Raw genomic sequence first — 26718 nt, 5'->3', positions numbered from 1 at the left:
TAAAGGAACACATACTCTGATATCAGAAAGGCTCAGAACCTTGTTGGTTCAAAGTGTTGGTGATTTTTTCCCTGTATGAATAGCTTTTGAAAGTGTAAACATCATGCAGAGAAATTAAAATCTGTCATTTACCCTGCTACATTCCATATATGGAACCTCTTTTATTTCATCTTATGACATGACACACTAGTGTTATTTTGGAGTGCAAATATAACATGTTAAAGAGGTAAGTGCAAATTGTCCTCTCCTTAAATGAGAATCAACACTCTTTGTTGCATTTAGAATTACCAGAAAATTTAGAGGAAGGAAGATTTGCCCATAAAATACGATGGGTGATGAAAATGCCCTGTGCCCAGTCATTGGTAGAGATAGGCAAAGACACGATGCAATGATGACACGGAGTATGCACTTTCCTGTATGATTGTGATGCAGTGGATGTGAATGACCAATGTAACGCTGACCACCCTCTATTATGAAACTACCTATTTTTATCACTGGCTATTATCGTTCATTGCATGCATGCTGGTAGGAAAAGATAAAGAAACAGGACAGAAAATAATTTTGTAAAAATAACTTTGGGAATCTACCTGCTCATGGCCCTATATTGGAGAGAAAACAAAATGGAAAATAGGATGAATACATATACATCATAATATAAAATTGATCATGGCAGAGTCATTCATGAATGTATATGCTTGAATCGGAAATCTCGATTTTTTTATATTTCTTGCATACTTAAATATGTTGACTATCTGTGATATATAATCAAAACGGATAACTTAGGTTTGATGGAGCTTGGGTTTTGTTAACTGTAAGGGCTTTTTCACAAATCGGAAGCAAAGTTTCTAGTGAGTACTCTAACACAAAACCAAAAAAATTGTCGACGGATGAACTATGAATAAATAAAAAGATAAAATCCGACAATGCCAGTGAAATTAAAGATCTACTCACTGAAGATACGACTGCCAGTTGACCCGGTGGGACCTGACATCGTTTGCTTGCGCTGCTAACAAACTGGTTGCAGTTTGCAAATTCTTCCCGGAGATGTCTTCCCCGCCGGCATCTAAGCTTCCTTGAATCACGTTCTCAAGCCGTTGATACGACATGGTCGCCTAAAATTTATCAATTTTACTCACAGACACAATTTTGGTGTGAAATTCGACAATTCAATATGGCGGCGATCAAATATCATGTGACTTGGGAATGACTCATTACGTAGGAAGGGGTGTCATCATGCATGACAAGATGAAAACGTAAATCTGACAGGGCAAAAGTATAAACGCTATTTGACGGAAGTTTGGCATTCAGATCTTCATGCTTTATCTTAAAAATCGAATTACATCACAGTGAGAAGAAAGTTTTGGTCATGATCTCTTTAAGTTTGTTCATATATCTCCCATGATGCAACAGTACTGCCCAAGACTTAACCATAGCAAGCGGCATTTACAAATTTTCACGTCTGTCAGGTCCGTGCTAGGCCCTTAAAGGAAATTTCAACCTGAATGGCAAGAAACGTCAGGATTGTGAAAGTAGAAAGGTAATATATTCATCGTTACATTAAGAAATAATGATAGTTCCTATTTTATAATCAGCATTCATCATTCATGATAGTTTCTCAACTTTAAGATCTCACGTCCTTCGAACTCAGTCTCGGGAAATCTAATACTCTAAAATTTCAAGGCTCTTTTCCTCCAAGACTTGGAGTTATAATATCCTGAGAAGCTGTTCACTTTGCCATTTCAGATCTGAATTAGTTAACTTGTAACTATGTTTGTTTTTTGCAAAGTTCCCTAAACTACCATTTGATTGTCCAGCTCTGTCGGATTGGAAAGCGATCGACGCTGCTCGTCACTGACATCCATCTTCGTGTTCGTGTGTAGCACAAATTTCTCTGAAACTTGACCCGTCGCGACAGCAAAAACTCGACTATAGAGCGCACTGGATTTGGCAGGGAAAAGAAATTCGATCTATCTGACTATCAAGTTGATCTGCAGGCCGCAAGGTGGACATAGTACTCGGCAAGCGCATACTTTGCGCAAAATAATTTTGAAAAATTATGTCGTCTGCACGTCTATCGGAAGTAACAGTACTGTCTTTATCATGCACCATCCCTCCACCCACATATTTTTAGTAGTAAGTCTCGTAAAAAATAGAGGTCATTGCGCATATTTATCCAGCACAGGGCAGAGCTGAGTTTATATAATACTTGTTTCGTTATTCATATTACACCAATTGACACTGCCGACTACTGATGCATGCTAATGCTGCAGTACAGTACGTAGCTCGAGGTTTTGCCTGGGTATTTGGGTCGGACGGCAAAACCAGATCTGGTTTTGCCGTCCGACCCAAATACCCAGGCAAAACCTCGAGCTACTGTACTGCAGCAATGCATGCTAATGACATGTTCGGCGTGAGCACAGCCAGCTGATCGTCGCGTCGGATCGTTTGTACGTTTTACCGTTTTACATAGCATGGTTGAGGGCGCAAGATAGCGCAATTTAAGCAATATCATTTATTTGACACCATTAGTCTAGGGTATAATTTCACAAGCTTTGTTAAAATGAAAATGCTACATCAACATGATAACCAGGGAAATGTTGATAGTGTAAAAAAAAATTATTCTTTTTATCTAACAAAATTTCAGTGGAAGAGATCTATAAAAAAGACTTTTTGCACTGTCATGGTGAGTTCAACACAGGAAACAGTAGCTACATGTTTGCATTGTAATGACATACGTATATTGAAACCAACTGCCTGAACCTGTGTGTACTTTATGTAATGTATTTAGAAACAATGTTTACTGATTGGTTGAACAAACACAATGACAGGAGACTGGAACAGGAAAGGTATGTTGAAGTTTCATGTTACCAAGAGATGATGATTTTACTCCCAAAAAAATTTCAAAAATTTTTGACTCTTTGTCAGGTTTTTTGCTTACAAGAAATTTGCCGAAGTGATGTGCAATGCATTAATTGTGAAGTGTTTGTGAGAAATTCACTGAGCACACCAAGGGAAACACAGCCATATCTGAAGATAGTCATAAACCATTATCTACTCAAACTGTAAACTTGAAGTAAGCTTTTAATTACCCCGCTGTTGCCATCCAATTATTGACACAGTTATATGTTAAAGTGTGTAAGCTGTTGAAGAGATTCAAGTATAACTGTCTGTTGACTTGACAACTGCTGAAATACAAAATAACTGTACGGCCCTCTTCGGCTCAATGTTCATTGGAAGCAGTTCTGAATTTGAGGGGAAAAGTTAACTTCATTGGTAACGGAATGTCAGGTTTAAATAATTCTGAAAAGCAGATGACTGAGGTATAGGTATCTGTCTCTAAACAACAGAACTAAACCAAAGTATCATTACACTGTGGATGACAATGTGTTAAACAACCACTTCATGACATAATAGTCACCTTGTACAGCACCAGTTTCTTCACAGCTCATTAGTTGTACATAGTGGTCATCAGTCTTGTAAGATTTCTTTTTTCTCTTATTTGCGTAATTCCTTGTCTGATTTACCTGAAATAACATGCAGTGGTCCCTGTTCGGACCTGTTTGCTGTGAAGAAGCAATTACCTATAGTCCTTCCATTCTTTGTTTTTTTGTCTAAACTTAAAGGCATGTGTAACAATTGTCTTTCACAGCACTGAGCTTCCAAAATCTGTTCTTAGAATTGCTTCATTCATCCTGAGGGGCTTGGCAAACTACTGTGGCTTGACCAATTATTGAATTATACCAATGATGACAACCATAGACCAGGATTAATACTGCCGTGTATAGAAGTATATCAGGGAGCTTCAGTCTCCTGCTGTCACTGTTGTCGTAGCTGTTGGTCTGGTCCAGCCTGATAGAAAATACAGGACAATTGGACCACATGATGGTGTATATGGGTGGTGTCACCATTTTGTACCTATGTACAGTCCCATTGAAATGATTATAGAAGAAGCAATTGAAGCAGAGGTCACTGTAGCAAAGATGAATAGAGAGAAATAATTTTTTCAATTTTTTCCCCATTTTATTTAATCACTCAGATGACAGAATGTGCTTTATAGAACTTAAAATGAATTTTAAAATGTTCTCATCCAGTGACGTGCAAATGTCCTGTTATATCCTGAAGAATCACAACTTACCAAGTGTCGAGAGATGAATACACCACATGTGCCTTTTTCATCATCTTTCTTAATGCTTAAAAACAATGACTGTTTAAATATCTCGTCTAACCAAAGGTAAAGCAGTGTAAATACCAAAAAATATCCAAGTCTAGCTCAAACTGATATCTCTTGTAACTTTCATTCAGATTCACCAGGCTGGCAACAGGTGTCATTTCACTGTTCTTAGAATTGTGTAGTCTGTTAGGGGGTCATTCTAGTGAAGTGCAGACCACATTGAGAAACAAACAAACAGAAAAGCAACACAATAAGAGATTCTTGAGACAAAGGGTACTTGAATTTGAAAAGGAGAAAACTAGAGACACTTGAAATAGAAATAACAAACAACCGGACATGATGTGTCACTTACTTGAGGCAAAGTCTGCACTATTTGTTTTACAATTTCAGCGTAGAATACTTCAACATACAACAAGTAGCAGCCAGCAGCTAATAACCTGAGTTGAGATGAAGAGTTGCTTGGCATCTGCACACTGCCCTGAGCATGAAACAGCACTCAAAAGTTAACATGTAGCTTTTGAAAACGGGAGGTCAAGAAACAGACTGAGAACGACAATAGGCCACCATCTTGACTGCCTTTGAAATCTAAAAGCCGTGGCAGTGTTTGAATCTCTTGAAGTTCAATGTTTACTCAGCAAACCAGTGTTGCAAGACATACTTACAAAGTGCAATGTTGGATGCAACGTTACCCTGAAGCTTTGTAGGCAATTTGTGTTTGATGTGCTTGTCTTGCCAAAGTGATTGCATTGATAACTTTTGTAGTTGTTAAGTCTCTCACATGTAGGTATGAAGAAAGAAATCAGCGCGTACATTAAGTTATTTACGATTGGATAACATTCTGTTAACATCATTTGATGTACCTCGTGATTTTGCTGTGTGGTTGTTTTGACTTTGATTTGAGACATTTTATTAACTTTTTTCGTCACACAAGAACTGCCATATCCCAGCATGTAAACTGCACATAGCTGCAAGGTTTTGCTTGGTGTTTTGGGATCGTGTTTTGCCCTCCAACGCACAACCCCAGGCAAACCTTTTTAGCAGTAATAGCTGCTCTACTGCAGCAGCTACTGATAGTAAAGGCTGGTATTTTAATGAAGGTTTGGATGCAATGTTACATCATACATCAACTTCTTTATGATTTCTAGCACAGCAAACTTTTTTGGGATTTGAAGGTCAAATTATCACTTGACTGTATTCTTGTATCATGACGATGACCTGGCTATCTCCTGCCAAGTCTCTCACTTTGACATTGCTACCTTTATCATGTTTATTTACTTTGAATGAACTTGAAGTCCAGAACAAACCCTGTTGCCAAGTAACCATTATTAAAACTTTGTAACCTTTGTGTGTGCATAAAGATCTTCACCAGGTGTTGTCTGCACACAAACATACAAAAGGTCATGGCCAATGTTCAATATGTCCTTAATTTATATTGAATTGGTTTTTCTTGTTTTGTGTATTTTCTGACCTTTTTGGATATTTTTCTTACTTTATGGCTGACGAAAAAGCCAGCTGAGAGTTAAAGTTAATTTATTGTTGGTCTGTGAAATCAGTGTTTTAAGTTATTTACCAGGATTTACTTGTCAAGTTCATACAAAAGTTAGTTTTTCAATCAAGTGCCACTGCCAAAGTTCAAGCTTACGTGAAGCCCTCATAATGCCCATTAATACTGAACAAGATGGCATAATATTGTTAAGTGTAAATTTAATAATCCTGTGTTGTGTGTAATGGTATCATTAACTTTAGAGTATAATAGACATAAAACTTTTGATTTTTTCTGGCCTGACATTTGACATTGAGGATGAGACCTCTGTATAGGCATAACAGGGTTAAACTTGTACTTGATAAAAGATGTAATTGAGAACATTGAACTTGAAGCTGTACTGGAAGAGGAAGGGAGAACAGGTGTGACAGATTCCTGACTGTGTTGTCATGCATTTTGTTTATTGACTTTAGATGAAAAATGTGAAGTGAAATAATCCCTAATAACCCTTTGTTTGACCAAGAAAACGAACTACACTGTGATGGTTGTAATGCATTTAAAATATGACAAACTTTTTGCTTATTTTGCTACTTATCTCTAGGTGTTAACCTGTCCCCCCCCCCCAATTCCTTGTGAACAGGTCCACAATTGCCATTGATAATAATTGATTTGGGCCAAACGACAGTTGTGAAAGGGTTGAAACTAGTCTATTTTCAAATAGAAGGGGAAACAGATCAGTTCAACTGAGGTAAAATGGTTGCCATGCACAACTCTAAGAAAATCAAACATGCAAAACTTGAAGTTGTAGCTTGTGACTGTCGCATCGCAACTAAAATTGTCTTATGTGAAGGACTTTCATTTTTTCTGAACATCTGTCTGATATTTGTACCATTTCAATGCAAACTATTGCAACTTTATTGTTCAAGAGAGTAACTAAGGGTTAAAACTTTGTTCTTGTTCTCTACCAATTATTGATGATACCTACGTTGAAGTTGAAGGCCAGGGATAAAACTTATCAGGGTTGTCAATTTATATGGCAAAATAATGAACTTGCTATCAAACACTGTCAAAGTGCTACCAAGATAGCTGGTTGATTTTTGAATTTACAGCTTCTGTTGATAGATTCTGAAAAGTCCATTACAAGCAATGGAATGACAAAATCTCTAAGCAAAACTGTTTTTTCCTGTTCGTTTTGATATCACAAAGGCTGTTGTTTGGAATTCTGTTGTTATTCTTCATTCTTTGCAAGACACAACCACTGAGAAAATAACGTAAAAGGACATCCTTCAGTTTTGTTTATAACAATTGTTAGGTGTGTGCCGGCCTTTTGTTGAATCACATTGGAGTGTAAGTGGAGCCACAGCTAGAACGTGCTCTCTACAACTATACTTCACAAGTGATTGGCCGGTATGGTATCCACCTTTTGTACACTGGATGCCATTCAGTAACTCAGGGGCACAAACACGACACCGTGAATTGTCTGCGGAATTCGTCTGTCACAAATACGTGCAGGCTCTGTTGTTAATCTACGCCTGCTGATCTGTCATCGGTCACCTTTTATTGAGATATTGGTACGATTGTCGCTGTGCCCCTAACTGTGGGCCTGCCTGTCAGTTGTGCAGCTCACAAGTGTTTACCGTGTACTGGTGATATATTTCACATCAACTGACCCTCCACCAAGGGTTTCTTTCAAGTCCTGCGTGTGCTTAGGAACACAGGACACCGCAATCTGGCTTCACAGGTGAGTTTTTTGACATCATTCTTGGCCGTGTCCTCAAGTCTTTCATCTGTGCTTCAGTGGTTCAGGAATTGATCATATCACCTATTGACACTCTGAGCAACTCTTGGGAATGCCTGTCCGTAAACAGGAGTGTACTGAAGCAGTGGCAATGCTGTTGTTGTTGGTCATATAGCCGAACAACATGCAGTATAGACCACCCTTGACCCAATTGTGGTCATTTGTGTTCTGTACAAGTGTCTAATAGTTGAGGCAGAGTTATCACGTCAACCCCACAGATGCTGTGTAGCATATGACAGTAATAGAGAAATATGCCGGAAGCTGCAGTGAAAAATAGATTTAAACCTATAGTAACAAGTAAAAGTAATGTCTTGAGTCAGTGTAGTATTAAAGGTGGTTTTTCTTCTCCGTCATGGCTGTATTTGTTTTCTCTATTGCTATGAGTCATTACATTTCAAATAGTAAACCCAGTGTCAGAAACAGTCACCTGGCACACTCTACAGTTTGGTTGTCCCCATGGTGAGATACTACTTTTTAATTGTCCTGAGAGCCAGGTGTGTAAAGAAACAAGGAAACAGCTGTGTATTTTGTGATCTGGGCCTGAGTAGCAAATAGATGTGGTTTCGTAAGTGTTACCAGGTTTGGCTGTCAAAGTTCCTAAAAGTACTGAAATTAAAATTATGAAAAAGGTAATATGTCAGTAAAAAGATACTTTATGGCATTTGTTCATAGTCAAGTTAAGGTGTCTGGCGGTGACATTGAAAATTTAATGATATAAAATAGACTCTTAGGAGTCGTGTTTTACATCAAGACAAACAGTTTAGGTATTCAGTGAACTGCAAATGAATGCCAAGAATTGACCGTGAAGGCTGAATTTAACTAGTCAAATGTACTAGAAGCAATTGAACAATGCCAGTTGCTGTCAAGTTTTTTGAATGTTCCCAGTGTATAGCATTGACTGGGTTTCTTAGCTACCAAGCGGTGAGAAATATTTGTGTTGTGAAATTTTAATGATTGTTAGTATTACCAGTAAGTCTAAGCAAATGGGTGGGAAACCAAGGGTTGAAATTTATCTTCACATGATTGGTCGTAGGACAAACTCTGCTGGAATGTTTAATGATAAAGAATATTATCCTCTTTTGATAAGTCAGGTTTAAATAGTATGGTGAATTAAAGATCCATGCATTCAAAATTATTAATGTGGCCATTGCATGGATCTGTGAGCAGTGTTCAACCGTAAAGCATCTGCATGGATAGATTTATATAGCTCATCTACTAGAGTACCAGTCAAACAACATGGATTAGGATGGCCCTATTCAAAGCAATTACAGGCGAATTCCTGCACCCACCTGTCTCAAATGGTATGATCTGGTTGGTATGGTAAGCTGGAGGGTTGATGTCGGGTCGCCGGGGTTAATCCATTTTGTACATGAAGGTATGGATTCACATTGTTTCGTTTGTATGTTACTATGCCCCCTCAGTATCTGTCTGTAATGAGACGGTTTGTGTCATGTGAATGTTTGAACATTGCTAGCCTGAGGTCTTACACAGACCCATGTTGCATTTTGTGCTGCAGTGGCTACTTTACATCTTGTATGCAGGGTAATTCCACCTCGGCGCCCAATCTATAGGTTAAACCTCAAGAAATAAATATTACATGGTTTTACTTGTGTTTACAGTATGGACCCAAGTACATTGAGGAATGTATTTGCTCTTGGCAATGTTCAAAACTATTGGTTCTGCTTGTTTTAACTTAAGTAAGCTCCGATAAATAACAATATATTCCAGGAAAATCATGTTTTTTGTTCACTTATTTGAACATAAAAGAAGTTTTCGCACACGAAGGTCACTGGTATGGTACATGTAAGGTACAGTGCACTTCAAGTTATTGTCCATGATTAGAAGATATTAAAAAATAGCTAATAGATCCGTGTCGTACCGGCTCATACCGGTATTTGTACCCTGTGTATTATTTATTTATATGTAAATGTCTTGAAAAACAATACACAGGACAGCTGTGCACTTTGCTATGAAATTTGCAATTCCTGGTTCTTGGGTGGTATTGTTGACAACATTAGTGATTCATGGATTTCCCTGCTGTACCTTGACACTTATAATTGCAAGGTTTAATGATGCATATATAAATAAGTAGCATTTGTTTACATCAGTGTTGCTATGGAAACATGTCAGTGTCATAACAGATCCCTTATGATGATTAGACGATATAGCGTATGATTTTTTCCTTGGATTTTAATTAAAATTTATTAATTTTGTCAATCCAACTTCCTTTGAAGAGGCCCAGATGTTTGATGAGTTGAAGGTTTTTCTGTAAATCAGAACATCCTTCAGAAGAACCTTGATTACATTAATTAATTAATTAATTAATTAATTAACTTTTTGAAGAAAGCTAACAAAGTGTACATATGCAGTGTACTATATGTGTGGTATTAGTGCAGTGTATTTACTTGTGTGTAGTTGTGGATAGTCTGCTTGAAACCAATATACAGAACAAAACGTAAATTTTCAATTACAGTTAAATATCATATAATTTGTATTCATAATATGGCTTAGTGAAAATTGCAGATACTGATTTAATATTATATTAGATGAGAATCATTGAGGAGTTGCTCTGAACTGTGAGGAGTTGCTCTGGGCAAAGGCATTACACTGAGTGCTGAAGTGCACTCCTATAAATTATCTCCTGTATCTACCTATACAGTAGAATAACTAGAATAAGTCAAGAGTAGCATGGTATCAACCAAACTACAAGAGTTTTTTCTGTACTGTGGTTTATTACGTTCAAAAAATTGCCCAATAATTACAAATGTTTTGGTAATTGTGTAACGGATAACTGTGAAAAGTCATAATGATACCCATATCATAATGTACATCTTATGTACTGGCAGTGATGGAAAGCTGTACAGGTTTGACATATAGAATAATGCAATTATTGCTTTATCAAAACTGTAATTTGCAGAACTTATGTTAACTTTTCATGAAATTGCTATATTTGAAATGAGTATTTTCTGTTCTTATATGAACTAAGTTGCAATCTGAACTAAGCTTGATTTTTTTGTCATAATATTTTACATCACCTGAAAATTCTTAAAAATTCAAAACATCAATAAAAATAAGTTAGTAAACTAGCCTGCTCTCACAGACCACCAACAAAACTTATAGCGCCATCGAAAGTCATGACCTCAGTGTTGTATATTGATCAGCCTGTGTAAAGTATAGGGTAATGAATATATCATAAATGTTGACAGTCAGTTCCTATACAGCTTTTACCAAGTAAATGAATAACTTCTCTATGTCATCTCTACATATGGCAGTTCTGATTTCAGTCATTCACAAATAGAGCTTGATGTATTACAGTAATCCTGGCCCGCTGTGCAGATAATAAATAAATGAATTAAATCAGATGGGCAAAGACTAGATAATCCTGAGTCTGTTGAAAGCCATCGTATTTCAGAATTTATACTAAAATGGAACAGTGAACCAGTAGATTTGTATACAGCTGGGGTTTGTAATTTAAACGATATTATCATAATGAACCCAACACAACTATGTTGAGTTTACCGTAATGTGATAAGGTTGTTTGGAAATCAATACACATTCCTGCTTGCCAATATACTGTAGTGACCCCGTTGCATGCTCTTGTATGTTTCTCTGCCGGATTGTTTACCACTGAAATTAACACAGGCCACAGTATCATTAGCCCATTACATTATTGCCAGACAAAGGCTACTGGAACAAGATTTCACGGTGTAATTTCAACTCAGTCCCAGCAGAGGTAAAGTTTCAATCATTTACTAATTGTGTCATATAGTTTTATTCAGCACTGGTGGCTTCAGTCTTTGGTTTTGAATCTTCAAGTTTAATTTTGGGAAGGGCATGTCCCATTGTTCATGTCATATCGGATGACATTACCATAGCAACACACAATCACCGCTGCAGCTAGTTAATATTGCTCATACAGAAAAGAACAAATTACACTCAAGTACTGAGATACGATATATCTTTTGAAATTTTATACTGCGCCGAAAACGACATGGAATTCCAGATACAGTTTCAGACTCCCGGTACCTGGTCTGTTTTCATATATTTCAATTACTTATCAGAAGTAGGCAAGTGATTATTTTATATCTATAAATAGAAAGTTATTAAGTAAACCAGAAACAACCATGGCTATTTCAGTGCCTAGGAAGACAGTAACATGCATTTTACGTGTTTCATAAAAACTTCAAGGCTATCAAGTCTGTCTGTTTATGATGAGATAAAAGTTGAGTAGGAAGTACATGTACCGGTATTAGTAAAGATCAAGAACATGCATGTCACAGTAGTCTAATATTCTTTTTAACCTATAACATGTCTTGCTTTATGTTGAACCTAAATACATTTTAGGGTAAGAATCTTGGGCTTTCAGAGGGACTATAAATATTCAATAATCAAAAAGAACGCTCAATAGCAGTGTGCAAGTATACTTGTGCATAAACCCTTTGAGCGCCACAGTCAATTTTTGTCACCTTCATAAATTGTAACCCAGACAATTTTTTTTTCTAATTTTTTCCAAAGTTTTGATCAAAAACTGTAGCCTCTAAAAAGTGATATCCATTCAGTGCAACAATTATAAAAAATTACAAAGAAATCTTCATAAAAATTGGTAAAATTTTGAACTAAAATTTTGGCGGGAAAAATTACAGCACTCAAAGGGTTAGAACTATTATCAGACTCAAGCACTTTCATGATGTTACTGAACACTTATTTGAAAAGTGTTTCTTTGTGGGTGATTAATGAACTGAGAATTTTTGTCACTCGGATGCTTTGAACAGTAAGCTTTCCACAATATCTTTGCAATTATCAGGTGATGAATGTGTTGTGGGCTATATCCTTAGGTGTGTATGTGAATGTGCAGGAAATCTCATATTGAATTCAAAAAGTACATAAATGTTTCAGTAAAATTTTCTCAGAAATGATGTTGGATAGAGCTGTAAAGTTCAGTTTTATTCATATGTATATTTGTTCCGTGTGATGTTGCTGGTAACAGCGTATTTTGCTCAAAATCACTTTTTGTGCAAAGATTCATTCAATTTTCATAAACTTGTTTACTCAAGATTGACCAATTGGTTTGGTTCAGTTTTTAGCACAACAAGCAGTCGTAAGTTGGTGTCAAATTGACGAAATTTTCTCAGTACGTTCTTTAAATACTCTATAACAAAATGACAAGTTTGTTTGGCAATAAAGTCCTTACATTTTGAATAAGAGTCATTTTGCTTATTGTGATTTTGATCACTTTTTTGAATGTCGGTCTTTCAACCCCTACCAATTAAAAATGCAATAAAAAAAATTGTTATTTCTTTATGAATATAGTATAGTTTTATATGAGATAGTAAATTTTAGAAACAAGTTTCAAGTTTTTGATGTAAATTAATTTTTATCATTAATATCAAAATTAATGGTTTCTCCCCCAAATAGGTACCCCTTCATTCTCTGAGTAAACTACTGCCACCATACTCAATTTTAGATTCTCTGCTTTTAGAAAATACATATAGTATGAGAGAGTTTTCATGTGATCTTCAATAAAAAATATTTCTTTGAAAAAAGCTTGTTATGTATAACACAATCTTAAAGCCAGGCATCAGTATTGTCTGTCACATCTCAAAACCAATAACATTGTACAACACTGTGGCACTCCGAACACTGAAAGAAGTTTTGCAAATTTCAACAGGCAAGTAGATTAATACCCAAAGTCACATTAGTTTCGCTGAGAAGAAAGCAAAGACAAGTAGTACCCAGTGGTCTGTGTTTGGAGAACGTGCAGCCAGCAATGTGAAAAGCAGAAATTAGTGGAGAGTTTAAATCCCCCTCATACCTAACAATAGTGAAGGCAACAATGCCAGCAACACAATGCTGTGGTTTCTGTCTCCAGTAACAATGCCGTGATTTCTACCAGCAGTAACAATGCCCTGGGTCTTTTTTTGCCGGCATATTCACAATGCAGTGATCTCTGCTGTTGTAGATGACAGCGCAGGGATCTCTGGCACAAAAACACAAACCGTAGTGATCAGTTACTAAGGTCATCGTATCACATCAGGGAACCGTTTTTGTTTTGTTGTCTCAAGATATCAAAGATTTTTAGTACCAGTGCCCTTTTACATAAATGTTTTTGAATTATATTGACGAACTTTATGAGAGAGAAAAGTCCTTGCCCCCTGCCTGGCAGTTTTGTGAGCTCACTCCCACCGCTGTTCAGTGTATTTTGAATCTTCACTCAGCTGCAGATGACATCTCCAAGAGCACGGTAAGTGTCAGATTTCCCTCTCACTTGCACTTCTTGTGATAACCTCCATGCACTACCCTATCCAAACTATCAAGACCATATCTCCCACAGATTATGATTTTGAGGTGATTCCAAGGTCTCACAATCAGGCTTACACCATGAGAGAGCTATTATTAACTCAGGTTCCATGCAGGTTTTCAAATTAAACAATCAGGCACCATAAATTTCCTGCAGACATTAGCACTGGTCTTCAGTGTGTCTCTATTGTAAGGTTTCCAGTGTACACGAATGGATTTAATTTTAGATCAAGTAGCTCACAGCTTCAGTGATTGTGTTCAAGCCCACAATTTTCAATCAGTGACATGCGTCCAGGCCCAAAGCAATGAATATCTATGCTCTGAGAACCATCAACTGGATATTACTTCCGTGGGCAAATGTTTACGTGACAAAAATATTGCAAGGTTTGTGTGTTTGTATTTCCAATGTGTGAACTGTTGTTCAAAAGAAATTGTGAATGCTGTTTTACAAGAAATTTCTCATCACTGACTGATTAATACCAGGGCATCTTATCAAGCCAATTTAACACTACATACAGTAATTTAAATGTAGTTAATTGTAAAAGGACAATTAACAATATATGGGGGATTTGATTAGAATGGGGGATTCATGCAATTACGGGTACTGGAAAAAACACTGATAAGTTTTATTTAGCTTCGTAGTTGCCATGGTTAATATATATATATATATATATATAATATATATATATATATATATATATATATATATATATATATATATATATATATATATATATATATATGTATATTATATATATATATATATATACAGAATAATACAGTAAACTTACATTTTATTCAATGAGGGTACCTTTGTTAGTTATAGCTAACACTGATTTCTGCAGTGGCCCTCACAAACATTAAATAGTACAAAATCCAAAAGCTTATGTGAAACAAAGACAAGAAAATTTAAAAAGAGACCAATAACAAAATAGACAAATCGAATTAAGTGAATTGGTAAAAGCAAGCTACAATACTAAATGAAACATCTCTCTAAAAGGTCTCTTGAAGATTTTAAGAGGTGTTTCAGTGAATAGCTCATACTGCATGATTGAATTTGTTCCAGATATGTAGTTTCTTGATACATGAACAAATTCTGAAATAAAATTGTTTTCAGTTTTGAAGTTCAGTTTGTTGCTATGACTAGCTCTAGTTTGGTAACTGTAAGTGACCATAGGGTTATAACCCTCTACTGGAGCTTGTTTGTTAAGAATTTTGTACAGAAGCACACCTCTATGGTATGAAATCACCTAGTGAAAAAGAAGGCACGAAAAAGGAGCAATTTGAACAATAGATCTTGTAGTTGACATTTATATTAGTTCAGTGCTGGTTAAACTAATTATTAGTACATTGAAATTTGGTGTGTTTTATTTTTTTATTTTTTTGTGTTTTTGGCCATTTTAGTGTGTCTGTTCCTAGATGGTTTTATCTATCAGCACAAGCATGAACAACAACCATTGTCGCTAGAGTTAATTGTGGTCATCAATTCCTCAATTGCCGAGGGTTGTTCACCAATTTGTGTTTACTCAGTAGTTGTACTATTATAACTTCCAACATAGCCTATAGACAAGAAACTTAAGTAGCCTATTACCGCTACAATTTTCTGTTCATACAGATATTCTAAAGGTACAATGACTGTCACAGGTTCGTGAGAATTGTCTGGACAATGTTGGCATCTTTTCAAAAGAGTATGTCATTTTTCCAAATGGTCACTTGTAAAAGAACCAATGCATTTTCTCATAAGATGATTTTTTTATATCACCACTCTGTTGTTCAAAGGGTTGGTCACTGATACCTGGTTTCCAGGTGTTGTCACTGACTTCTTCGGGGCTTTTTTCTAAAGATAATTGTAGCCATCAAGTACAGTTAAATGGCCCCATTGAATACAGCAGCCCTACCCTGCAGAGAGTCGAGAGTGCTAGAAGTCACGCTTTTCAAATTGAATTCATCTAATGACTTCACACAAAGTAAATAGTTACCACAATTACACAATATACACCGCCTTGAAATAATGGTACTAGCCTGACTTGTGTGTACGTTTATATCACTGTTGAAGAAAGTTGAAAGAGCATTGCATGATGGGTAATATGTTCACAATGATATAAACATTCTTCCTCAATGAACTATGTAGATCATTTTAATCTGAATGAATTGATGGAGTAATCAGTTAATAAAATCAAATAACAGCTATAGTATTACTATTGTTGATTTTTATTTACAAAGCACTACATAAACTTTGTTTAATCAGTCACATTCAATTAATTAATCACAATCTAAATGACCAAATATGGATAATAAACTCTCCAATTAAAAAAGATATGAAGACATCAAAAAAATATTCAAAGAATGGTATTTCTTTCGTTAAACTTTTCAACTTATTTTTAGCTCCCATATATACATATGTATATATGCAAATGGGAGGTATTCGTATAAGGTGGGAAAATGTTGTCTGTATGTATGTATGTATGTATGTATGTACGTCCACATCAAAAACTCCTAAACCATAGCACCTACTGTCTTACTATTTGATTTACAGGTGCACCTGGGGGTGGAGATGTAAATTAGTTCAAATGAACATGTCAGTGCCAAAAATATGCAAATGAGGGGGAAAAAAGGAAAAATCCTGCAAATGGCTAAAACTCAGTAAGCGTTGGTCAGATTTGGTTGAAACATGGTATGCAGATTTCTTTAGGTATTCTAAATTATGTGTGCAAAAATTGGGATGAAATTTGCATGTATGTATTTTTAGGGTATTTTTTCCGTTTTTAGTCAAAAAAAAATCTTGTTCTCTGAAATCTCTCGTCTGATTGCTATGAAACTTAATATTCATGTTCCTCAGGATGGCCTCAGTCATGCTTGTACAAATTGTATTGATATTGTCATATTTGTAATTTTGGGGTAATTTTACCAATTTTTGATAAAAAAATTTTTTTTCCAAAAACTACTGATTTGATAGCTTTGATATTTGGTGTACAGATATCTAAGATTAATTTCAATATAATGTATTGAAGGTATGTTGAAACTGGCAATTTTTTTTATTTTTGGGGCAATTTTTGCCTTTTTTGGTCAAAATATTTTTCTCCTAAAACTTCTGATCAGGTAGCTTTGATATCTAGTGTACAGGTTCCTAGGGTTTATGTTAATTAGATATATTCAAAATTAGGATGAAATCTTGAATTTTGTATTTTGGGGGCAATTTTTATCATTTTTGGTCAAAAAATTTGTTTCTCAAAATTTATTAGTCTGATTGCTTTGATATTTAGTAAACGGGTTCTTAGGGTTTTTGTTAATATAATATATTGAAATTAAGTTGAAATCCGGAATTTTGAATTTTTGGGGCAACTTTGCGAAACTGTCAGTTTTACTGGGATATCTTTCATTTTGTATTTTTAAGATTTTTCTTGGTAATTTTATACCTACCGGAACTAAGAGTATATAATGTGGTGATTTAGTAAGCATTTGATATGGTAAACTGTAGTTGGTGTTGAAATGCGGTAAAAAAATCCTGGCAGATTTTGAAAAAATTCCAAATAAATGCCAACAAAAAATTCAATTAGTCAATATGCCTGGACTTATTTCATTCAGACTTACATATAGTACGTTCAGACTGACGACTTTGCGTCGGCCCAGGTCCCGACCAGGGCCGGGGCCGACGTAAAAAACCAATGTGGACACGCTGAGTCGGCCCTGGGCCGACTCAGTTTGGTCCCGGTTAGAAGGGGGGGTTCAGGGCCGACTCAGGGCCGACGCAAAATTTGGTCCGACGCAAATCGCCAGTGTGGACACGTTACGTCGGCCCTGGTCCCAGTTGACCAGGCCTCCGCTATGGATCGAAGTTGAACTAGTCACACTATTCGCACAAAACAAACGACGTTTGAAACTAAAGTTTACACCTATCGAAAGTTTTCAATCCAGTCTTTACATTTTAATATCATCCCATGTACGCTGAACTTCCCACCAACCTTTGTTCCGCAAACGAGACCATGTCATTCGATTCCACAGTGCACGTAATAGACTAGAGAGGCATGTCAAAAATGCCGCGCACTGGTTATTTCTCCACCGCGGTCTTATATATACCATATGCTCATCCAATAAATGGTGAAGATCTCTCCGATGATTAAAAGGGTGAGTGGTAGTCATATTTGCCCTTCTTGTGCGTAAAAACACAGGAAAATCATGAACAGTAGAAACAGCATGCCATATTCAAATGCGCCATTTTGAACTTTGACAGGTCAGAGGTCACAAAGGAAGGTAAAGTTACGTCGGCCCTAATTCTGGTACCGGTAGGTGTGGACACGGACCAAATTTAATCCCAAAAGGACAATTATTTTGCGTCGGCCCAAATTTCAGTTAGGTTGCCAATGTGAACAAGACTTACATTATAACTTACATGTGCATGTCAAAGTTCTCTTTGATACAATGTAATATGGCTGTCAAGTTGCTGTTTTGTTCTGACTTTTTCATATCCATTCTCATATAGCAGCATCTATTCCCCAGCTAGTACATAAATTTTGCTGAACTAATTCCATTTATATTCTAAACAGTGCACATGTCATTCACATCAATAGAAAGTTAATATTTTCTCTGCCGTTTCCTAGATATGCTTCAACAAATTTCACTTTACATTGATTTCTATTAATGTTTTAAAAATTTATTAACCAAGCGGGGACTATGTTATTAATATTGACTTGTTCTCACTGCACTCAGTGTATTGTACAGTAACACATTTGAAAGTAAATCATAAAAATTATTCGCAGTTTACAAGGCTTTCAGAAAAATACTATAGGTCATATGTAGAATAAAGCATTCAATAAGTTAGCTGAAAAAACATACTTTCGTTTTGCAAGATGATGTGAAACTAAATACTATAATTTTCATTGTACTGTGTACTGTGAAATGGCTTTCTATATACCGGGGGTATGTGCGCTTCTCGTGTGTAAAGGCAAAGGTCAGTTTATCCTCAATGGTTTGAAGGCCCATAATTTGAGAAACTCAATTCACATCTAAATACTTTCTCTTGATAACAAAAGCTACTATTTGAGGTAGCGTCTTAAAGAATGTGTTGTGAAGAAAATCCTGGGCTCACTAGTTTCCTACAATTCCCCGACCTTAACAGAATCAGCTGCTTGTTTGCTTTGGAAGATTTACAATTAAAAGCTTCCTGGTTTCACATGGTCATATTGTAGTAGGAATAGGAAAGGGGAAGTTACAAAGCTTTTGTGGGGGTGAAAAAGGAGGTATAAATACCACCCTGAACTCACATGATGTGTAGCATACAGAATGGAGAAGCAATCGCGTGTAGTCCTGTTTGCCTTGGTTATGGTGTTTGCGACAAGAACTTACACAACTGGAAGCAGTTACCATACACCTCTCATGGCACCATGGAAAGTGTACAACCAGAGCATCATAAAAGTGTCAAACAGCTTGGATGATACCGTTCCAAAGAATCTTCCTGAGAACCTCATAGAGCTATATCTTATGTCCAATAACATCAGCCGAATTACTCCCGACAGCTTCTCCAAACTGAAACATCTGAAGGTATTGCAAATTGTTTCCAATCCACTCACAAAGATTGCAGTTAAGTCATTTTCAAGTCTATCGAATCTGGAGAGTCTCAGTCTGATGTGCTCCATCCGAGCTGTGAAAGCATTTGCAACCAAGAACTACCCATACCCAAAACTTTCACCAAATGTGTTCCATGGTTTGGACAGCTTGACTTACCTGATGATGAAGATCATGGGCATCAAGACTGTACGTGAAGGTTTGTTTAAACATGTACCAAATCTACGTACTTTAGTTCTGAGAAGAAACCCAATTCAGAATGTTCACATTGTTGCCCTTGACTCACTTGAGAAGTTGGAAACATTGGATCTTTCGTATACTTTCATCTATGAGCTAAATCCACGTACTTTCAGGAAGCTTACACATCTGACAACATTGGATGTTTCTCGAACTAGACTACATGTGATACCATCAGATGCCGTGGCCAATTTAATTAGTCTTCAGTACCTATATATCGGTGGAAATTTCTCAAAGATCAAATTTGAGAAGTCAGTCAACAAAATTGCATTGCAAAAGGTGGTTCTCCAGGCAAAATACGCCACCAGTGTGTTTGAGTTTGCTATTGAACGTGAAAGCCATCTTGATCCTGATGCGTTCCAGTATTTGAACACAAAGTCATTGGTCATCGAAAAGTATTGTTTTGAAAAGACTCCAAACAGTAAATCAGACCTAGTACATCTGTTCTCCTCTTCATTGAAATCACTTACCTACGAAGGATTTACACCCAAGCCACATTATCTGACGCCAGGAGAAAACTTTACCAAAGCATTGCCAAACAGTACAACTGACCTGAACCTATCAAATAACAAACTGAAGTCAATCAAAGCAACTGCCTTCAGACATCTTCAAGAACTGAGAACACTCAATCTTAGTTCAAATGTATTATATTTACTTGACAAAAATATCTTTTCAGGTTTGAAGAAACTAGAGGTTTTAGATTTGTCAGAAAATCGTCTTGATTCAACAGCTCTTGCTTCCTTGCATGTGTTTGCACATAGTGATTACAGTTTAAGGGTGCTGAACATTTCAAAGAACAAACACATGATGTGTGACTCTGATTCATTTTGTAAGGCAATGTTTAATATATCTACTTTAAGAGAGTTAGTGATGAACAAAATGGGTCTTAAAGTAGAAGATGAACTGTTGACAATAAGCCTTTGCCACATTCCTAATTTAGAAGATTTGAAGCTCAAAGGCAACATGTTGTTTAAATTTAGCATGGATTGTCTACTGAAGCACCAATCACTCCAGTCTCTTGATCTTTCTAACAATGATGTAAACCCATCATGTAATTATTGTGAGGATTTAACATTTTCTAAACTTCCCAGACTTGAATACTTGAATTTGTCTGGAAATAGATTTCACCTCAGGATATTGAAAAACTCTCTTTCAGTACGAACTCTGATGCTCATAAACCGGAAAGTAACTAGATGGGTAGATTTGTGGGACAACTCACTCAATTCTGAGTGGTCAGAAGCAGGTTTAAAGTTTCCAAAGTTAAGTAAGCTTTACATTTCACTCACACGCATTTCTTACCTGTCATCTGCTGTCTTTGAAAGCATTCCAAAAGTTGAAGAACTTCACCTTGAAGGAAATGAGTTGACCCACCTTGATATGTCACAGTTCAGTAGTCTTACACATCTGAGATACCTTGACATGAGTGGCAATAAGATAGTCACCATCAATGGAAGTTCATGGTATTTACCTAATCTGACCACTTTGCTGTTGGCTAGAAATGGAATAGTTTCCATTCCAGAATCTTTCCTGGCAGAGAAATTTCTTCCGTCTCTGCGTGTTGTAGATTTGCAGCGATTGCCCTTCAGCTGTGACTGTCAACTCAGCTGGTTTAGAAAGTGGGCAGAGAGTGACAAAGTGGTGGCTCTTGAAGGTTTTAGCGATTACCGCTGTTCATCCAGCACTGATAGCAAAGTGTCATATGTCAAAGACTTCAATCCTTGGCTTTTGAAGTGTGAATCAAACCTGGTCACAGAAATAATCATTATCTTGTCTTGTGCAACTGTCATTATGGTGTCTCTCTCGGCTGTGTGTGTGTACAATCGCTGGTACATAAAGTATGCCTGCTTTGTGGTCAAGTTGAAGGTCAGGGGTTATCGTGAAATTGTTGACCTGGAAGAAAAGCAGAAGAAATATGATGCATTTGTGTCATACAATAGCAAAGATGAGGATTTTGTTGATGACGAGTTACTTCACCATCTTGAGACAAAGTTTAGAATATGTGTTGACTCCAAACACTTCATTGGTGGAAAATCCATCATTGATAACATCATTGACAGCATCCAGGACAGCAGGAAGACCATTCTCTTGTTGACACCAAACTTTGTGAAAAGTGAGTGGTGTTACTTTGAGATGCAGATGGCTCTGCATCGATTGTTTGACGAAGGCAGAGATGTAGTTGTTCTGGTATTACTGGAACCGATCCCAGAGAAAGATTTGCCAAGAAGGCTGAGAAAGCTCTTTGCGAAAAAGACTTTCATAGAATGGCCCCAAGAAAACAATCAAACTGCCAGGCAGTTATTTTGGGCAAAGTTAGAAGATGCTATTAAAGTTCCTGGGAAAGTTGACCGCTTACACAAAGTTTAGGTTGTCATTTTGTACTTGCTGAAGGTATCAAATGACCCTTAGTATTTGTTTGCATGATGACAAATTTTGTATATTCTCTTCTGATTGCCAAGAGCCTCATTTTGGTCAAAACATTTGTACGATACCACGTAACTTCTATATTAGACATATCTTTGCAAAGATGCCTTTCTTTACAGATAGATTTGTTAAAATAAGATACAAGTTTGTATATACATGAGTTCTAGGATTTTATATGAATGTTTCTTCAAAAATAGTGGTGATTGGATATCGTCATTCTTAGTTGTGGAATCGCTTTCAAGGGAGTACTTTCATATTAATGTGTTCTTATGATGGAGAAATTTGTGTGTAAGGTTTTCAGATGATGTTTTGTTTTCTGTAAAAACTAAATTTGTTTCTTGATTAGACTATTCTGATGCCTTCAAATGGTCATGAAATGAGTGTATTTAACAACTTTGATCAAAATTTGTCCCTTGAGTGTTCATGGTGGTTCATTCAACTTCATTCAGCTGCTGTAATTGATGTTTGACACCAAATTTTTGTACTTTTAAAATTTTCTTTGTCAGAAGCATTTTTAAAGCAGCCATTCCAGTTGTCTACATGTTATACACTGATTCTGTTTCATTAATATTAACCAAAATTCCAATTATAGTGGCTCTAAATTAATGACAAACTTACTTGTTCTGTATTAGTGATATGGGTGACAAATGTCTGATTGGATTATTTCAGTTTTCAAATAGACTTTCTGATAATACCAGTGGTGTGACATATTTATGATTATTTCTTTTTCCACATGAAGTTCAATATTTGATTACTAAATCCTAAAATTTTTAAGTCTGTGTCTTTATTTAAACTTTGAAGAAATAAAATTTAATTATATGAACCTTTGTGATCAAAAATACCCTTTCAAACTAGCGTAGTGCTCTTAAGGTTATCATGTTTTTTAGTCCCCACGGACACGGAGACCTTATGACAACACATGCTTTACCTCATTAATTATGCACATATCTAATTCTGGGCAAGCGAATAGAGCTAGAGGTCTGATTTTTGGCATATAGGGATTAATTAGCAATACAATTTTATTTTCAAAATGTCACGTGACCTCAATGACCTTTGACCTTGATTATACATATATATACACATAACTCAGTAACCACAAGTTCTATAACCTTCAATTTTGATAGGATATTTAAATAATAACACATGAGAGCGAGGGCAATATCACGATTTATTGCCTGCCCAAGGGATGGTGGTCATGATCGAAATACTGATGATGCCCGAGCCGTAGGCGAGGGCATCATCAGTATTTCGATCATGACCACCAGCCCGAGGGCAGGCAAAAAATCGTGATCTTGCCCAAGCTCTCATGTGTTATTATTTTTATTACACCGAACAAGCAAACATGCAAAGAACAAAAACACAAAGACTTCTTCGAGTACAGTTCGCCTTCTGAGTCCGAACCTCAGCGTAAATGTTGTCAGTGCCGAGTCTAGGGTTGCCGCTAAAGTTTGCCGATCTCCTCGTGGTGTATCCAAATTTGTTGCTTGTTTAGTCGCTGAACACAGAAATTGCATTCCTTGTTGCCATTTTCGTTCGTTTGCTGTTTACCTGCATCAAAATATCGTCTAACTGTGCCGGTGACAGCTCTGCATGACGTTTCGCAGCCATAAGTTGCCAACTGCAAAGTACAACAAGCGAACGACAATTTGTTTTGCGCAGAAAGGATGCGCAGTAAGTAAAATGACGTCATCCATGGAATATCAAATGCAGAGGGCATCATCAAGTTCGCAGAGGGCATCATCACATTCGCAGAGGGCATCATCACGTTCTTTTACATGTCACGTGAGTCGTGTTTAACCAATGGCAGTGCACGTTGAATGAGTGAGGTGTAATAATAGGCCTTAAGATGTCACATCTTGTGCCTCATTTATTATGTGCATATGTATTTCTTGGCTGGCCAATACAGCTAGAGGTCTGATCTTTTTTCCCGATTTAGAACCATAACTTAGACATGCCTCATGTGTTTCAAATTGGGAACAAGGACATAGACCTATGTGCCCATAGATCTCAACATATACTCTCCAGTGATACTTCTTAATGACCACATTTCCGCATTTCCCTCCCCAATCAAGACTAATACTCCTATTACAAGTGGGGACTATGTCATTTTCAATGACTTGTTTTTGTTACAAAACTGATTGAACTGTGATTAAAAATTCAAGTAGTGGTCCTTTCAGAAATCTACCAGTATTGACATTGTCTCACTCATAACCCACTGGTTCTCCAACTCAAAGCATGTATCAGTAATCACTACTTGTGTTTTATTTCCCTCCATAAAAGCAGCAGATCTTCAGAACACAAAGCACAATACTATGCCAATAAAGTCACCATTTTATCCTCCAGCTTTTGTCAAAACAACTGTAGTTCCCTCCCAAGTAATTTGATCCACACTTTATTTCCCAGTGCCTACAACCTGCAGGGAGAAATCAAAGACTACAATATGAAAATCCCAACTATTCCCTGAACAGTAGTTAAGCTAATTATCTCTGATTAAACAGCCACTGTGGAGTTTGTCAATAAAGAGATTACTTGGTCTATTCATATGCAAATAAGGTTGTTTGGAAGAGTGTTTGCACTCTTCAAGTTCAAAAAACCTCCCGCTGAAATTACTGACATTTGTAACACCTTTTAGGTATCAAGTTTGTTATGTCATAAGTATTAAGGGTAAATGTTGGGTGATAACATAAAGTTTTTTCAGCGCTGAATATAATTAACTGTAAATATAATAAATGTTTTCTCAATATTCTTTTCTCTCCTAAGTTCGGAGCCACATACGGCATAACTTTTGTACCTATGTCACCATTTGTCATCATGCACAGCTGAAAGTGCTTTTTATGTCGTCACATCATGTAACAATGTCAACACAATTTATACACAGTTAGTCATTTTCTTAACCCTTTCACCACCATGGTTTGTTCCAAATCCATTATTTTCTATGGTAAAGTTGGATCTGTATACAGGGAACTGGGGGTGAAAGGTTAAAGTAACACAGATGTACCAGTAATTATTTTTGTGCTGAATGAAAGATATTCCTTATTAACATGACGGGGAAAAATTTGTGTTGTACGTACTTTATTTCAATTACATAATGAGTTGACTGGGAGATTCTTACATGTAATACCTCACCACCTTGGCCAAAGTGTTACAGTGATCTGTGCTGGTATTTACTCAATTTTTTGTTTTGCCAGGAGATTTGGGATATTCGTCCTTTAAATTATTTTAATTTTGAACTTAATCTTCTTGATTGAGACAAAGCTGAGTAGCACTGCTTGCAGGTTGTTTCAAAACTTCAGAAGTTTGTAGTTTGCATACATTTGAAGCTCTCTTATGGTGTTGTTACAATTTAAAGCACATGAACCAACAGTTATCAAGAATTAAATACAACTCATATCCCTTTCCTGAGTTTTAAATTGCATAGGTGGATGTTTCTATTAATATAAGTACACCAGGGAATGAATGAACCCAAATACAAAAGGCCAATACAACATCAGTAAGTTGAAAATGTGCTCTTTTAATAGTTATTAATACTATAGTGAAATTTTATCTGCTGTTAGTCATGATGTGTTGATGTTTTAAAATGTCTGTCTTGTAAATTGTACATGAAACCAATATTCTTATCCCAAAATGGCGTGCAGATGTACTCAGCAATGTCAGAATGACAAGTTCTGCTATGAAAATAGACCAAGTTTGTGAAAATTCCACATCTGCTAGACAGTGTCTCAACTCTTTGTTACCCACCTATTTGTATACCCTGTGGAATGCCCCAGCTAAAGTTCAAGTTGTCTAAACGCAGAAATGAAAAGAAACCAATTTATTTCTGCGGTTGTGTTTTGTGTGTGGAGGAGCTGCCACAGAAGTGCTTTGTGCTTCCACACAACACTCTCTCTGTGTTGGACCAATTGTACAGGAATATCCCCCATTGTTTCTACAAAGCGGTGGAGGTTTTCCGTCAATACTCAGATAATCACCAGACACATCAACAGGTGTAATCAAAAGAACTTGTCCGTTATAGATAATCAATTACCTGGCTTTACAGCTACCATAGCAACTAACGGCTGATCTCCCATAGTAAGAAAAGCTCTAGTTACGTAAACATGAGAGGTTAATCCTGGGGGCGTATTGTGAGCCGTGGTTGAGAATTGCAAGTGTAAATAGCTTTGCCTCCAAATGGGGTATCCACCGTACATCAGCTATTATGCATCTGGAATTCAAAGCTGTCGTGAACGAGGGTGTTAGGTGATCGGAGCTCCATTAAGCCGCTGAGTTGTCTGGAATTAGGTATGCGAGCCAAGCTTTGAGATTAAGAGGGATTGAGGTCTTTACTTGAACAGGTATGTGGAGCTTTCGTAATCGTGCGGCAAATATTCACTCTGTTGTGGGTCTGTATGCTGAGACTTAGCGCACATAACTGTCGGTGTGACAACATCTGGCATGTGCTATCAAAATTTATCACCGTATTGAAATGCACAACACATCTAGCCAGGTAAATCATTTGAAAATCATTTTTGGAAAATATTTTTTATATGTCTTTTTGAATGCTATTTTGCTATTTTCTTATATTCTCTTCAGTTTTCCATGGAAAATTGATTTGCCTGTCACTTTTTACATGTTGGTCATTCAATGAGTGCAGAGCTAGTGTGCAAGGGAGATACACATCAGTTTGTTTTCAGCTGTAGTGAACACTGTCAGTCAATCCAAGTGGCTTTACATGATTGTCTCTACATTTTTTAAAAATCCAAAGACAAATTC

At 36.6% G+C, this 26718-nt stretch overlaps 3 protein-coding genes across 12 annotated transcripts in view; 2 read left to right on the top strand and 1 right to left on the bottom strand.

The window, feature by feature from the left end:
* Nucleotides 1-20916, bottom strand: part of LOC139115678 (V-type proton ATPase subunit H-like) — a 31028-nt gene extending 10112 nt beyond the window's left edge. Inside the window, exon 1 of one of the 2 annotated variants that reach the window (XM_070677982.1) lies at nt 20848-20916. In XM_070677982.1, coding sequence (XP_070534083.1) covers nt 20848-20873 — 26 coding nt within the window. In that variant the 5' untranslated portion in view covers nt 20874-20916. Of the gene's footprint in view, nt 1-951; nt 1199-20847 lie in introns of those variants that run through there. The other variant, XM_070677980.1, reaches the window with a different exon arrangement.
* A 9-nt stretch (nt 20917-20925) lies between these two features.
* Nucleotides 20926-21912, top strand: LOC139116321 (toll-like receptor 1). The gene has a single exon (XM_070678953.1). It carries the CDS (start codon nt 20926-20928, stop codon nt 21910-21912), a length of 987 nt encoding a protein of 328 aa, XP_070535054.1.
* A 4211-nt stretch (nt 21913-26123) lies between these two features.
* Nucleotides 26124-26718, top strand: part of LOC139115677 (uncharacterized) — a 107434-nt gene continuing 106839 nt past the window's right edge. For 4 of the 9 annotated variants that reach the window (XM_070677974.1, XM_070677972.1, XM_070677973.1 and 1 more), the window contains exon 1: nt 26124-26300. The gene's annotated coding sequence lies outside the window, so the exon portion shown is untranslated. The remainder of the gene's footprint in view (nt 26301-26718) is intronic. The other 5 variants (XM_070677976.1, XM_070677975.1, XM_070677978.1 and 2 more) reach the window with 3 other exon arrangements.

Source organism: Ptychodera flava, chromosome 17 (genome assembly GCF_041260155.1).
Source record: "Ptychodera flava strain L36383 chromosome 17, AS_Pfla_20210202, whole genome shotgun sequence".
NCBI classification, from domain to species: Eukaryota; Metazoa; Hemichordata; class Enteropneusta; family Ptychoderidae; genus Ptychodera; species Ptychodera flava.
This window is presented reverse-complemented; position numbering and strand designations above follow the sequence as displayed.

Excerpts from the sequence above, each read along its gene's own strand:
- LOC139116321 (XM_070678953.1), top strand. The coding sequence starts at position 20,926 with ATGTCACAGTTCAGTAGTCTTACACATCTGAGATACCTTGACATGAGT.